General features: G+C 38.1%; 1 protein-coding gene across 1 annotated transcript in view; it reads left to right on the forward strand.

Annotated features, from left to right (window-relative positions):
- LOC150090537 (ATP-binding cassette sub-family C member 1-like) overlaps positions 1–12,949 on the forward strand; it is a 237,859-nt gene that overhangs the window by 168,205 nt on the left and 56,705 nt on the right. Inside the window, 1 exon segment of the mRNA XM_090378370.1 lies at positions 4,182–4,325. Within this exon segment, the coding sequence (XP_090234496.1) occupies positions 4,182–4,325 (144 nt within the window).

The raw sequence follows: 12,949 nt of genomic DNA on the forward strand, positions 1-12,949 counted from the left end.
GATCGCCTTGCAGGTGGCTAGTCTCCAGATGCTGCAATTTGCAGAACTTAAGCCTTTCTTCATACGAGCACCCCTTTGTTCGCCCCACCAATCTTGCTGCCCTTCTCTGTATTCATTCTAGCAACTCTACAGCCTTCCTAAAATGTGGCTTCCAAACCTTTACGCAGTACTCAAGGTATGACCTGATGATTGCCTTATACAAGGGAATAATTACCTCCTTATCCCTGCTCGCAAAATTCATATATATTATTGACAAGACCCCATGACCTACTCAGGCAGCCTGTCTGCACTGCTCAGAAAACTTCATATCTGACTGCACAATTACCCTCAAGTCTCTTTCATTCTTCACTACCCTGAGTGTAACCCCACCCAGTTGGTACATTATTCTGGGGTTACTGCTACCCATATGCAGTGCTTTACATTTGTCAATGTTAAACTTTAGGTGCAACCTTTCAGACCAGCTACTCAGCTTTTCTAGATCCTGTTACAGTAGTACTTTCATTACTCTCATTAACAACCCTGCCAACCTTCATATCGTCTGCAAAACGTAGACATTCACCCTGATATACCTTCATCAATATTGTTGATAAATACAGAAAATAACAATGGGCCCAACACCATACCCTGGGAGACTCCACTAATAACATTAGTCCACGTAAAGCAGCACCCATTGATTACCACCCTCTGTCTTCTCCCACTTAACCATCCTTTTATCCATTGTAGCAACTTACCCTTAATACCATTCTGCTCCAATTTGTACAATAGTCTTCCATGCGCAACAGTGTCAAAAGCTTTCCTGAAATCCAAATATATGATATCAAAATTATTTTTTGCATCCAGTTCCTTTGTAACCACATCATAATAACCAATCAAATTGGTCAGACAATACTTTCCCTTAATAAACCCATGCTGTGTCTGAATTATTACTGCTGTCTTGTCTAGATGATCCTGCAATGCTTCTTTAACCAGGGACTCCAATATTTTCCCTGGAACAGAAGTCAAACTAACAGGTCTGTAATTTCTCGTGTCACCCTTTGATCCCCCTTTGTGAATTGGAGATACCTTTGCACATCTCCAGTCCATGGGAACTTCCCATGAGTCCAAGGATGTTCTCATAATTATGACTAATGCTTTGCTTACTTCCTTTGCCACCTCCTTTAATATAATAGGTGGTAGATGACTTTCATCAACCGGTGAAATACCACCACTTTGCTTATTGGAGGCTTGAAGTGGTGAAACCCATGTTTAGTCTCTAGAGCAAAGTTTCCGGCATCCCCCTCCCCCCATACTTCTCCTTCAACCCATGCACGGTACTAAGTACTATAGGTTTTGATACCTTTCGTGTTTGGGGTTTTCATAAAAAAAAAAAAAAAAAAAAAAAAAACTAGATAGACCCATCCACCCCAGGTGCCTTTTTTATGTTTTAATTCAACAATTTCTCCTCCACTTTGACCTCAGTTATTACAAAATCATTTAACTCTGTGTCAGAGTTTGATAAACACCTAGCCATTTCTTCCTTGAATAACTACTCGTGTGTGAATGTAAATGCAAAATACTCATTTAGTTTGGCAGCTATCTGAGAATGATGATCTACAGTGAAAGCATCTATGTTAAGTGGACCAATCTGATTCATTCCCTTCCTTCTAGAGTTTATATAAGTAAAGAAGTCTTTGCTGTTTTTCTTTGCATCCATTGCCAAAGATTTCTCATAATCTGCCTTCGCTTGACTAACCTCCTTTGTGACTTGCTTACAGACTAGCTTATACATACCATAGGCTTTTGTGTCACCTAATAATTTATATGCATCCCATGCATTTTTCTTCTCTGCTACGAGTTTCATTAATTCATCTGACATTCATTTGGGTCTAAACCTTTAGCAGTATTTCTTAGTTGGAACAAAAAGCTTAGTAGCTTACAAGATTACTTCCTTGAATTCTTTCCATTTAGAATTTGTCATTGGTAACATCATTAACATTATCAGTTGGTCCAACTTTATAGAACTTAAAAAATCTCTGAGACCACGGTATTCACCTTTACAAAAGCAAAAACCCTTCCCTTTACCCCTGTTGGTAGTTACATCTTTAAGTAAATCCCACATCAGTACACTGTGATCACTACCACCTAGTGGTTCCTTTATCTGCAAATTCTTAATGCATGAATAATTGCTGCTGATAATCAGATCAAGAGTGTTACTCCCCTTTGTTGCCTCTCTAACATGCTGCTGTAGAAAACAATCACGCAATAAATCCACAAAAGCCTTGCTAGTGTGTGAGTAACCAACCCACAAGTTCCAGTCAATATTTGGAAAGTTAAAATTCCCCATTATAAGACACTCTGATTTACTGGCCCACTCTATTTCTTTGTATAACTGTTCATTGTACTCATTAGAGTCATTAGATCTTTAACACACTCCTACTCTCATTTTCTCCTTTTCCAGTGCTTATATCACACTAGACTGACTCAACATTGCACTGTCCATCTATGTCACCTGGATACACTTCCTTAGATTTTATGTTTCTTAACTAACAGCAAAGCCCCTCCTCCCTTCCTAACCTGTCTACACTTTCTGTATACATTGTGCTCCCCAAATTCCAATTCTGCATTCCTTATACCTACTGTGTGACATCACGTCTCTGATATCCCAACGCTAAAAGGATTCATTTGTTTTACACAGCCTCAGTGGTATTTCTCAGCTTATAGAAAAGGGGGTGCTGTATATATAAAATATAAAAAAATGTGTGCGTGTACTGTGTATGTATATATATATAGGGTGTTTCAGTTAAACGTTTCAGAACTTCTAAGAGGGGTAGGGTACATCCTGACAACTCGAAATCATATAGCAATGTGGGGTCGGAAATGCTTTCCTGAAGCGGTGTTGTACACAGAAGCACCATAAAAAGAAAAGAGACCGTAAGTGAGAAATCGTTTTAATAATACATGAAAAGAAGCAAAAGGTACATGGATTAAAGTAAGTGTTCGAAGTTTCTTCAACCTCGTATTGCTTTCGCACAGTGGTACCTTGGAAAATGTGCTACAAATCCCCTTTTTCCTGCTGAAGTGTTGTTTTCCGATGAGGCATCCTTCACAAGGTAAGGAATTTTCAACACGCATAACGACCATATCTGGGCGGTCGAGAACCCGCATGCAATACGACGTCGTGCAGCACAGATTCGATTTTCTGTCAATGTATGGGCCGGTATTATGGGAGATCACCTCATCGGACCTTACCTGTTACTGTGTCGTCTAACCGGACCTATCTACTTGATCTTTCTGCAGCAAGTATTGCCACAACTTTTGAGAGATGAACAGATTTCTGCATCGACGCAACAGACAATGTGGTTCCAACACGATGGAGCCCCTGCCCATTATAGCGGAGATGTTCGTAACTACCTGGATGTCACATTTGGTCAACAGTGGATCGGACGTGGTGGTCCCGTGCGTTGGCCTGCTCGGTCACCCGACCTATCATGTCTTGATTTTTATTTCTGGGGTCATATGAAATCGCTAGTTTATGACACCCCTGTTTACAATGCTGAGGAGCTGGTTGCAAGAATCGCAGTAGCTGCCGAAGAAATTCGAAATTCGCCTGGAGTGTTCCAGAATGTTCGGATGTCCATGCGTCGGAGATGTGAGGCGTGCATTGTAGCCCGTGGAAGAAACTTCGAACACTTACTTTAATCCCTGTACCTTTTGCTTCTTTTCATGTATTATTAAAACGATTTCTCACTTACGGTCTCTTTTCTTTTTATGGTGCTTCTGTGTACAACACCGCTTCAGGAAAGCATTTCCGACCCCACATTGCTATATGATTTCGAGTTGTCAGGATGTACCCTACCCCTCTTAGAAGTTCTGAAACGTTTAACTGAAACACCCTGTATATATATATATATATAAATAAAATATAACAAGTGTATGAATTATTGGTAGCTATCTGCCATCAATAATGATAAACTGAGTTTATATACATGAAACGTTTTTATGCATTTATGTTGGCTGACCATTAACGATTGTATTGTATTGTACAATATATATTTTTTATAAACTAGCCAAATTATAACAAATCGAAATTTATGATGAACAGTTAAGTTAATAGCTAAAAGTAAACACTTTTAGTAAGCATACAACTAATAATAACAAGCTAAAGTTGGATATATATGCTTTTAATATTTTCCTTTCTGTAGGATCATTTGGAGAAACAGTATAAACCCCCTTCAGAGTGGCCAGATCAGGGTAGTATTAAATTTGAAAAATATAGTACCAGTTATAGAGCTGGACTGGACCCTGTTCTAACAGATGTCAGCCTGTCTATAAATCCAAAAGAAAAGGTTAGAATTTTGAGCATATTTAGGAGCTAAACATAACAAAAAATGAAAAAAAAAATTATAAGAACTTTTGTATTTTTCTTTCAAGTCTTTTAATTTCATATATTATTATATAATGATATATATATGAGAATTTTTGTCAGCAAAGAGATGTTTAATCCATTGTATAAGGCACTGGTTAGATCCCTTCATGATACTGCATACAGGCTGAAAGCCTCATTTTACGAAGGATGTGGGTCTTTTGGAATGGGTGCAGAGAATAATAACATGATTATTTAAGCACACAAAGGGGAACTCTTATCACGAAAGACTGCAAATTGCTGTGCAGTACACTTGGAATTTAGACAGTGGCAAGGTGAACCCGATTTAAGTGTTTAAGGCTTTAAATGAATTGAGTAAACTAATGATAGCATTCTTACTCTTTCTCAGCTGGTTTGGTATGGTTTTTAAAGATCAAATGGGGGAATTTGGATATCTAGTTGGTGGCATCCAGAATTAATTTTGCTTATGCATTGCACTAGGAAAATTTTCTGTGGACACTACATAAGCTTTACATGAGCCAAAACATTATGACCATACACCTAATATGATGTTGGTCCTCCATGTGCAGCCAAAACAGCTTGTACCTGGCGAGGCATTGACCCTACAAGATTTCTAAATGTGTCTTGTTGTATCTAGTACCAACACGTAACCAGCAGATCCTTTAACTCCTATAAGGTCCGTGGTTGAGATGCCACAGATCGGAGTTGCTGTTCCAACACAAATCACAGATGCTTGATGGGATTGATGTCTGTGGAATTTGGAGGCCAGAGAAATACCTGGAAGTCTTCCTCATGTTCTACGAACCAGTCTCGAACAATTCGGGAGGTGTGGCATGGCGCATTATCCTGCTGAAAGGCAGCACCACCAGAGGGGAGGACTGTTGCCATGAAAGGGTGTACCTGGTCAGTAATGATGTTTAGGTAGGTGGTAGATATCAGTGTGCCTGGCACATGGATGACTGGACCCAGGATATCCCAGCAGAACATCACTGAAAGCATGACACCACTGCCACCGGCTCGTACCCGGTCGTCCACGGGGTGCAACAGGAAATGCCTCCGTAGCCAGGTGGGAAGGAGCAGCAGTGCGTAGCACACGCTTCTTGATTAGACCGGGGTTCGAGCCCATCACCACCAAATACGGAAGATGCGGAAAGGTCAGGGAATGACCACCGCATATCCCGGAGCAATATGGCCTTAGTTGCTAATGCTCCTAAAACACCAAATAACAACAACAACAACAGCAACAGGAAATGTGATTCATCAGACCAGAAGACCTTCCAATCACTCAAAGTCCAGTTTCAATGCTCACAAGCCCATTGTTGGCGCTGCCATCTGTGAACCGTGGTTAGCATGGGCACTTGGAGTGGCCTCCGGCTATGCAACCCCATTTTCAGCAGGGTTCAATGTACAGGGTTCAATGTACAGTACATTGAACCCTGCTGAAAATGGGGTGATGGGAGTAATGTGTTGCTGAAAATGCTGGTGACGGGAGTAATGTGTTGTAACACATTACTCCCGTCACCAACATTCCAATTACTGGGAGGGCCTTTGCTCACCTCAAGCATCGATGAGCCTTGGTCGTCCAACACCTCGCCGGTGTTTCTTGGTTTTCCTTCCTCGGACCACTTTTGGTAGGTACTAACCATGGCTGACCGTGAGCATCCCACCAGCCGTGCCATTAGCATTAACAAGGGCACATGATGCAAGAAAGCAAGCTTATATAGCATCAGCCAAAAAAAAAAAAATTTTTTTTTTCGAATATGCTCTGACCCAGTTGTCTGGCCCTTACAATTTGGCCTTTGTCAAACTCACTTAAGTCTGCTACCTTTCCCATCTGTAGAACGAGTAACACTGATTAAAGGAGCTCAGTATCAGTTGTTTTTTTTACTGTGTCCCGACCTGCGCATGTGCCATAGTTCACCTGCAGTTGCTTCGATTTTCATAACTCGCTGGTCATAATGTTTTGGATCATCGGTGTATATATATATTATCATTTTAAAAATTATTTAAAAGGTACAATTCATTTAACGAAATCATAACTCAAGAAATGGATTGTGATTTTTTTTTTTTTTTTTTTATCATACAACTGACCTCTTTTGAAATAAAATCCTTGTGTTTTAAAGTATAATTTTGTAGATGAAATAATTGCACACTTTGCTGCATTGGAATATTATAAATATTTATGATGACTTGATTTATAATTATTAATATTTACATTTTTTATATAGTTGGACATACATTTTGGAGAATCTTGTCTCTCTTTAAACATGGCAAAATGCAAAAATTATGACTAGAAAATGACTTGCATGGTATTTGATACACAAGGCCAGTTCTTCAGAAAACATTTTTGTACAAATTATGTTATGTGCATCTTTCCTTCCCCTGGGATAAAAATATGATATTTTCCAATTATAATATACAGTAACAGTCAATAATTAACAGTAATAATTACTTAATTAGTCATAATCACAATAAATAATTAAATAGGAGGGTTATCCAATTAAAATGCATCTCAATTTGTAAGAGTTTTCCAAATTTATGAATAAAGAATTTAAAGAAAACTATTACAGAATGTGCATTTTGCCTGTTTTTACATTCCTTGTCAGGATTGCTAATTTGGAATCTTTTTTTTATTTTTTGATCTCCATTGACTCAAAAATTTCTTTTCTAATTCTATCAAATTCATTTGTTTTTCTTGATTATTTGGGAACAGATTAACTGTTTTGTGGATTAGCCATTAACGTAAATATGTGTGGCTCCTGGAGGTCCAAGTCAGTGTAAATAGGATAATAAAATGAAATACATGGAATCCCTTATAATTGTTTGTTTACTTTTTTGTAATGTTCCTGCCCTGATGTTTTTAAGAAACCTAATCTCCACCTTTTCATTCTAAATTACATTTTATCACATTTTCTGTAATCCTTCAGTTTTATTACTATACAGTTAATTTTAACATTGTTCTTTGAACTGTTTTAATTTTTTCCATCCACATACATCCATCGTATTAAAACGAAAAGGATTGCCATTTTCAGCTCATAAATAATCATGAAAAAGGTGCTAAAGATTAAACTTTAATGAGTTTTATGTAGTGGGTACTCAACTACAAGAAACTATAAGAGGTGCAGCCACTCTTGCTGACAAGATGATGCTTCAAATTTTACACTTGCAGGAAGGCAGAGCAAGGGAAAAGCAAACTTCATTATTTTCCTTTTTTCATAAAAATAATATGTATTAAGTTTTATGTCAAATCTTCTTGCATGTAGTATACTTTTATAAATATGAATACTATGTATTTTTGTCACATTTACAAGTTTTTTTTTCATTTTGCAGATTATCTGGGAAAATTTATTTCTCAACCACACCCTTTGACTTGCTTTGAAACTCTACTTTCTTCAGTCTAACTTTTATTAAGATTGAAGTAATTTACCATGTTATTTTAATGCTCATAACTCCAGATAGCTTCAATTTTCTAGTTGTATGGATACAGTTGGTAGAAATACCAGAATATCCTAACTACTCACCTAACACACTTGATCTTTTCCTCATCAACAACCCTTTAAAGCACACAGTAAATGTTAGCTGTCTTCTAGGTACTTTAAATCACAACTTGGTAATGGTCTCATCTCCAATGGAGCTTCTATCTTGTGGCTGTTCTTAACCTTGTATTATTTTTCATTATAACAATGTCAAGCAAGGTGTTGTGCACAATTTCTATTCCTCTTTTCCTTTTTGGCTACTCTCTTCAATCTCCTATTACTAATATTTGTTTAGATCATGTCACTGAAATTATTCTTTTAGGAATGAAATCCATAGTCCCCCATTTCACTCTAAACTGAAAATAAAGTATACCACAACTGTTTTGCATCTAAATCTCCAGCTTCATTTCTGCCTATATTACAGCTCTCAACAGCTGAAAACAACTTATTAATAAATCCAAACTCTTGAAAAGTCTAACAGTAGAAAATTTGCCACATGTGCTGATAGCTGAGCTTTTTGGACTTTAACCAAAACCATCGGCCACAACTTCTGCCCATTCTAATAGTTCCACTGCACATTTATTTAAAAAAAAAGCTAACTTATAAGCATCTTACTGTTCCTCAAACTCTTGCATTGTGATCTATGCCAATCTCCTACAACTGTACCAAATCAGTACCTTTTTTGTTCTGATAGAAAGAGGTTAGAAGAATCCGAGATCATCAAGACCTACTGACCTGTTGATGTCAAAAGGGCTCTAGGGATTCTGATGGAAACTGAGATTTAACATTAGCATTAGTTGAGGCATATGATGGAAGATGCATACACACCATCAGCCAAAAAAAAAAAAAACTTCCCATTTCACACCTGTCACTTCTTAAATTTCAGCCTTTAATTTATTTAAGCTATCAACCTCCACAACAACAGAGAGAAATCTGTTCCAGCAATAAACTACCTGCTAGTTAAAGGCAAACTTCCGCCCATATATTCCACAACAGTCTTTCCTCAATGGGCGCCTCTGTAGCCAGGTGGGAAGGAGCAGCAGTGCGCAGCACACGTTTCTTGATTAGACCGGGGTTCGAGCCCGTCACCACCAAATACGGAGAATGCGGAAAGGTCAAGGAATGACCACCGCATATCCCGGAGCAATATGGCCTTAGTTGCTAATGATCCTAAAAACCAACCAACCATCTTTCCTCAATTTGAATCTATGCCCCCCTCAGATTTCTAATCTGAGCAAGCAAAAGTATTCCATCAGCATTCAGCCTGCTCAAATTATTTAAAGCCTTATACACCTAAATCAGATCACTTTGCTGGTGCCTAGCCTCCAGATGCTGCAACTTGCAGAATTTAAGCCTTTCTTCATAAGAGCACCCCTTTGTTCCTCTCATCAATCTTCTTGCCCTTCTCTGTACTTGTTATAGAAACTCTACATCCTTCCTAGAATGAGGCCTTCAGACCTGTACGCAGTACTCAAGGTCTGGCCTGACCATTGCCTTATACAAAGGGATAATCACATCCTTGTCTCTGCTAGCAAAATTCCTATATATCATTGACAAAACTCCATGACCTGATCTGGCAGCCTGTCTGCACTGCTCAGAGAACTTCATATCTGACTGCACAATTACCGCCTGGTCTTTTTCATTCTCCACCTCCCTGAGTGTAGTACCACACAGTTGGTACATTTCTCTTGGGTTACTGCTATCCATATGCAGTACTTTGCATTTGTCAATGTTAAACTTCAGTTGCCACTTCTCAGCCCATCTGCCTAACTTTTTTAGATCCTGTTGCATTAGCATACTGTCTTTACTGTCATTAATAACCCTGCCAACCTTTGTATCATCTGCAAACTTGGACATTAAGCCTGATATACCTTCATCAATATCATTGATAAATACAGAACAAATGGGCCCAGCAATGAACCCTGAGAGACTCCACTAATAACATTAGTCTATGTAGAGCAGTGTCCATTTATTACCACTCTCTGCCATCTCCCACTCAACCATCCCTTTATCCATTGCAGCAACTTGCCCTTAATGTCATACCACTCCAATTTGTACAGCAGTCTTCCATGTGCAACAGTATCAAAAGCTTTCCTGAAATCGAAGTATATGATATCAAAATTATTTGTTGCATCCAGTTACTTTGTGACCACATCATAGTATCCAATCAAATTGGTCAGACAAGACTTCCTCTTAACAAACCCATGCTATGTCTGAACTATTACTACAGTCTAGTCTAGGTGATCCTGTATCACCTCTTTAACCAGTGACTCCCTTATTTTCCCTGGAACAGAAGTTAACCTAACAGGTGTATAATTATTTGTGTCACCCTTTGCTCCCCCTTTGTTAATTGGGGATACATTTGCACATCTCCAGTCCATGGGGACATCCCCTGACTCTAAGGATGCTGTCATAATTATGGCTAAAAGTTTGCTTACTTCCCTTGCTGCCTCCTTCAATATAACTGGATAGATTCCATCTGCCCCATATGCCTTTTTTATGTTCAACTTCAACAATTTCTCCTCCACTTTGCTCTCAATTATTACAAAATCACTTAGCTCCCTGTTAGAGTTTGATAAACTTCAGGCATTCCCCTCCTTGAATAACTCCTCATGTGTGAATGTAGATGCAAAATTCTCATTCAGTTTATCAGCTGCTTGAGCAGGATCATCAATAGTTGAACCATCTATGTTAAGTGGACCAATCTGATTCATCCCTTTCCTTCTAGAGTTTACATAAGTAAAGAACTCCTTGCTGTTTTTCTTTCCATCCTTTGCCAAAGATTTCTCATAATCTGCCTTCACCTTCCTAACCTTCTTTGTGACTTGATTACAGACTATCTTATATCTGCTGTAGGCTTCTGTGTTGTCTGATAATTTATATGCATTCCATGCATTTTTATTTTCTTCTACAAGTCGCATTAGTTCATCTGATATCCATTTAGGCCTAAACCTTGAGCAGTATTTCTTAGTTCGAACAAAAAGCCTAGTAGCTTACAAGATTACTTCCTTGAATGCCTTCCATTTAGAATTTGTCATTAGTAACATCATTAACATTATCAGTTAGTCCCACTGTATAGAACTTAAAAAATCTCTGAGACCACTGTATTCACCTTTATGAAAGCAAAAACCCTTCCCTCTATCCCTGATGGTAGTTACATCTTTAAGTAAATCTCACATCAGTGCACTGTGATCACTACCACCTAGTGGTTCCTTTATTTGCTGATAATCAGATCAAGAGTATTACTCCCTCTGGTTGCCCTTCAAACATTCTGTTGTAGAAAACAATCCTCCAATAAATCCACCAAATTCTTGCTAGCATGCGAGTGACCAACCCACAAGTACCAGTCAATATCTGGAAAGTTAAAATCCCCCATTACAAGACATTCTAATTTACTGGCCTACTCTATTTCTCTGCACAACTGTTTGTTGTACTCATCAGAGTCATTAGGCCTATAACAAACTCCTACTCTCTTTTTCCCTTTCCCAGTGTTTATGTCACACCAATTGCACTGTGTCCACCCATGTCAACTGGATGCACTTCCTTAGATTTTATACGTTTCTTAACTAACAGCAAACCCCTCCTCCCCTGTCTGTTCTTTCTGTACACATTGTGCTCCCCAAATTCAAATTCTGCACTGCTTATATCTGTGTGACACCATGTCTTTGATATCCCAACAATATCTGCCTTTGATGTCTCCATTTCTCCATTTTTACTTAAAACCTCTGCTCCAGAGTTAATGCTTGTTTTGTGTTGCCATTTTACACTCTTATTTCATTCTGTGATTTTTATTCAGCACAGAATTTGCTCATATCCAGTGAATTCACCCTCCCCCAAAGTGTAAAATGCCTTTCCTCCAGTTTTTGTCCTATTGCACTTACTTTATCCTTTTTAAAAGTCAGTGGCAAAATGGCAATTTTAAATGGCAAAATCAGTCAACTGTCAGTTGTCACACTGTCTTAAACTTCCACATGATTAGTAATCATGAATATGTATTCTGTCAGTGTTGATCCACTGGTGATCTTTTAACATATGTTATCCATCTGTTGACAAATTCTGCAAAAAGATTTGGAGAAGTTCAAGCAGTTGCTCCTCAACATGTCTAAGGCTTTTGATCATGTTTGGCATAAAGGCCTTCTAAGCAAGGTTTTCTCTTATTGTTTGTCTTTTGATTTTTGCAATTAAATGGTGAGTTTCTTCTTCTCTGACTGCTAATATAGCTTCTCAGATAAGCTGAAATTCAATTCCCCAAGATTCTGTTCTTTCACCCACTGCTTTCTTCATATGTATTATTGACCTTCTCTCAAAAAATGGAAATGCAATTTGCTATTTTGCTGATGATAGTATACTACATTCCACTTACAGTTTGACAACACTTGCTCTGCAAAAACAGTTAATTCCTCATTGTCAACCACCTGCTCCATTAAATTCTAATCTGCAGGTAATTCTTTCAGTAGAGAGAAAATAACTTGGCTACTTCAAGACTTGACTTTACTTTCACTAAAGATATGTGATCATGTCTAGGTTTCTAGACATGATCGCTTATCTTTAGTGAAAGTAATCCTCACCTCTAACCTCTGGCATAACTATTTCACAAATATTATGCATTGAAAAACCTAAGTTTTCTCTTTTGTTCTTGGTGTTACTTTACTCTTGAACAGTTGTGATTAACTCTGTACAAATCAACCCTATCATGGAATACTGTTTCCACATTTATAGTAATGCTCACCATCCACAGCCGTACTTAAACTCCTGGAGTCTGTTCAAAAGAAAGCATTCAGGTTAATTAATGATGTCTCTCTAACAGACTCACTCCACTCCCTATTGCACAGCTGTTCAGTTTCTGCTTCATGCCTCTCCTACAGATATTTACATGGACACTGTTCTTTTGAATTAGCAGTTGCTAATTCACAATAACAGTAATAATAATTAGCTAATTGACATCCATTCACAATTAACCTTCAAATTCATTGAACTCACTTTCTTCTTCCCCCCCCTTCTTCATCTGTTCTTTGGAACAACTTATATATTTCCTAAAAATTAAAATCAACAAAAGTTCCAGTGTGGACAAGTATCCTGTTTTCTTAATACCTAATCCGTTCATGGTTAC

The sequence above is a fragment of the Mastigoproctus giganteus genome, chromosome 1 (assembly GCF_048544385.1).
Source record: "Mastigoproctus giganteus isolate SK-2022 chromosome 1, ASM4854438v1, whole genome shotgun sequence".
Taxonomy (NCBI): Eukaryota; Metazoa; Arthropoda; class Arachnida; order Uropygi; family Thelyphonidae; genus Mastigoproctus; species Mastigoproctus giganteus.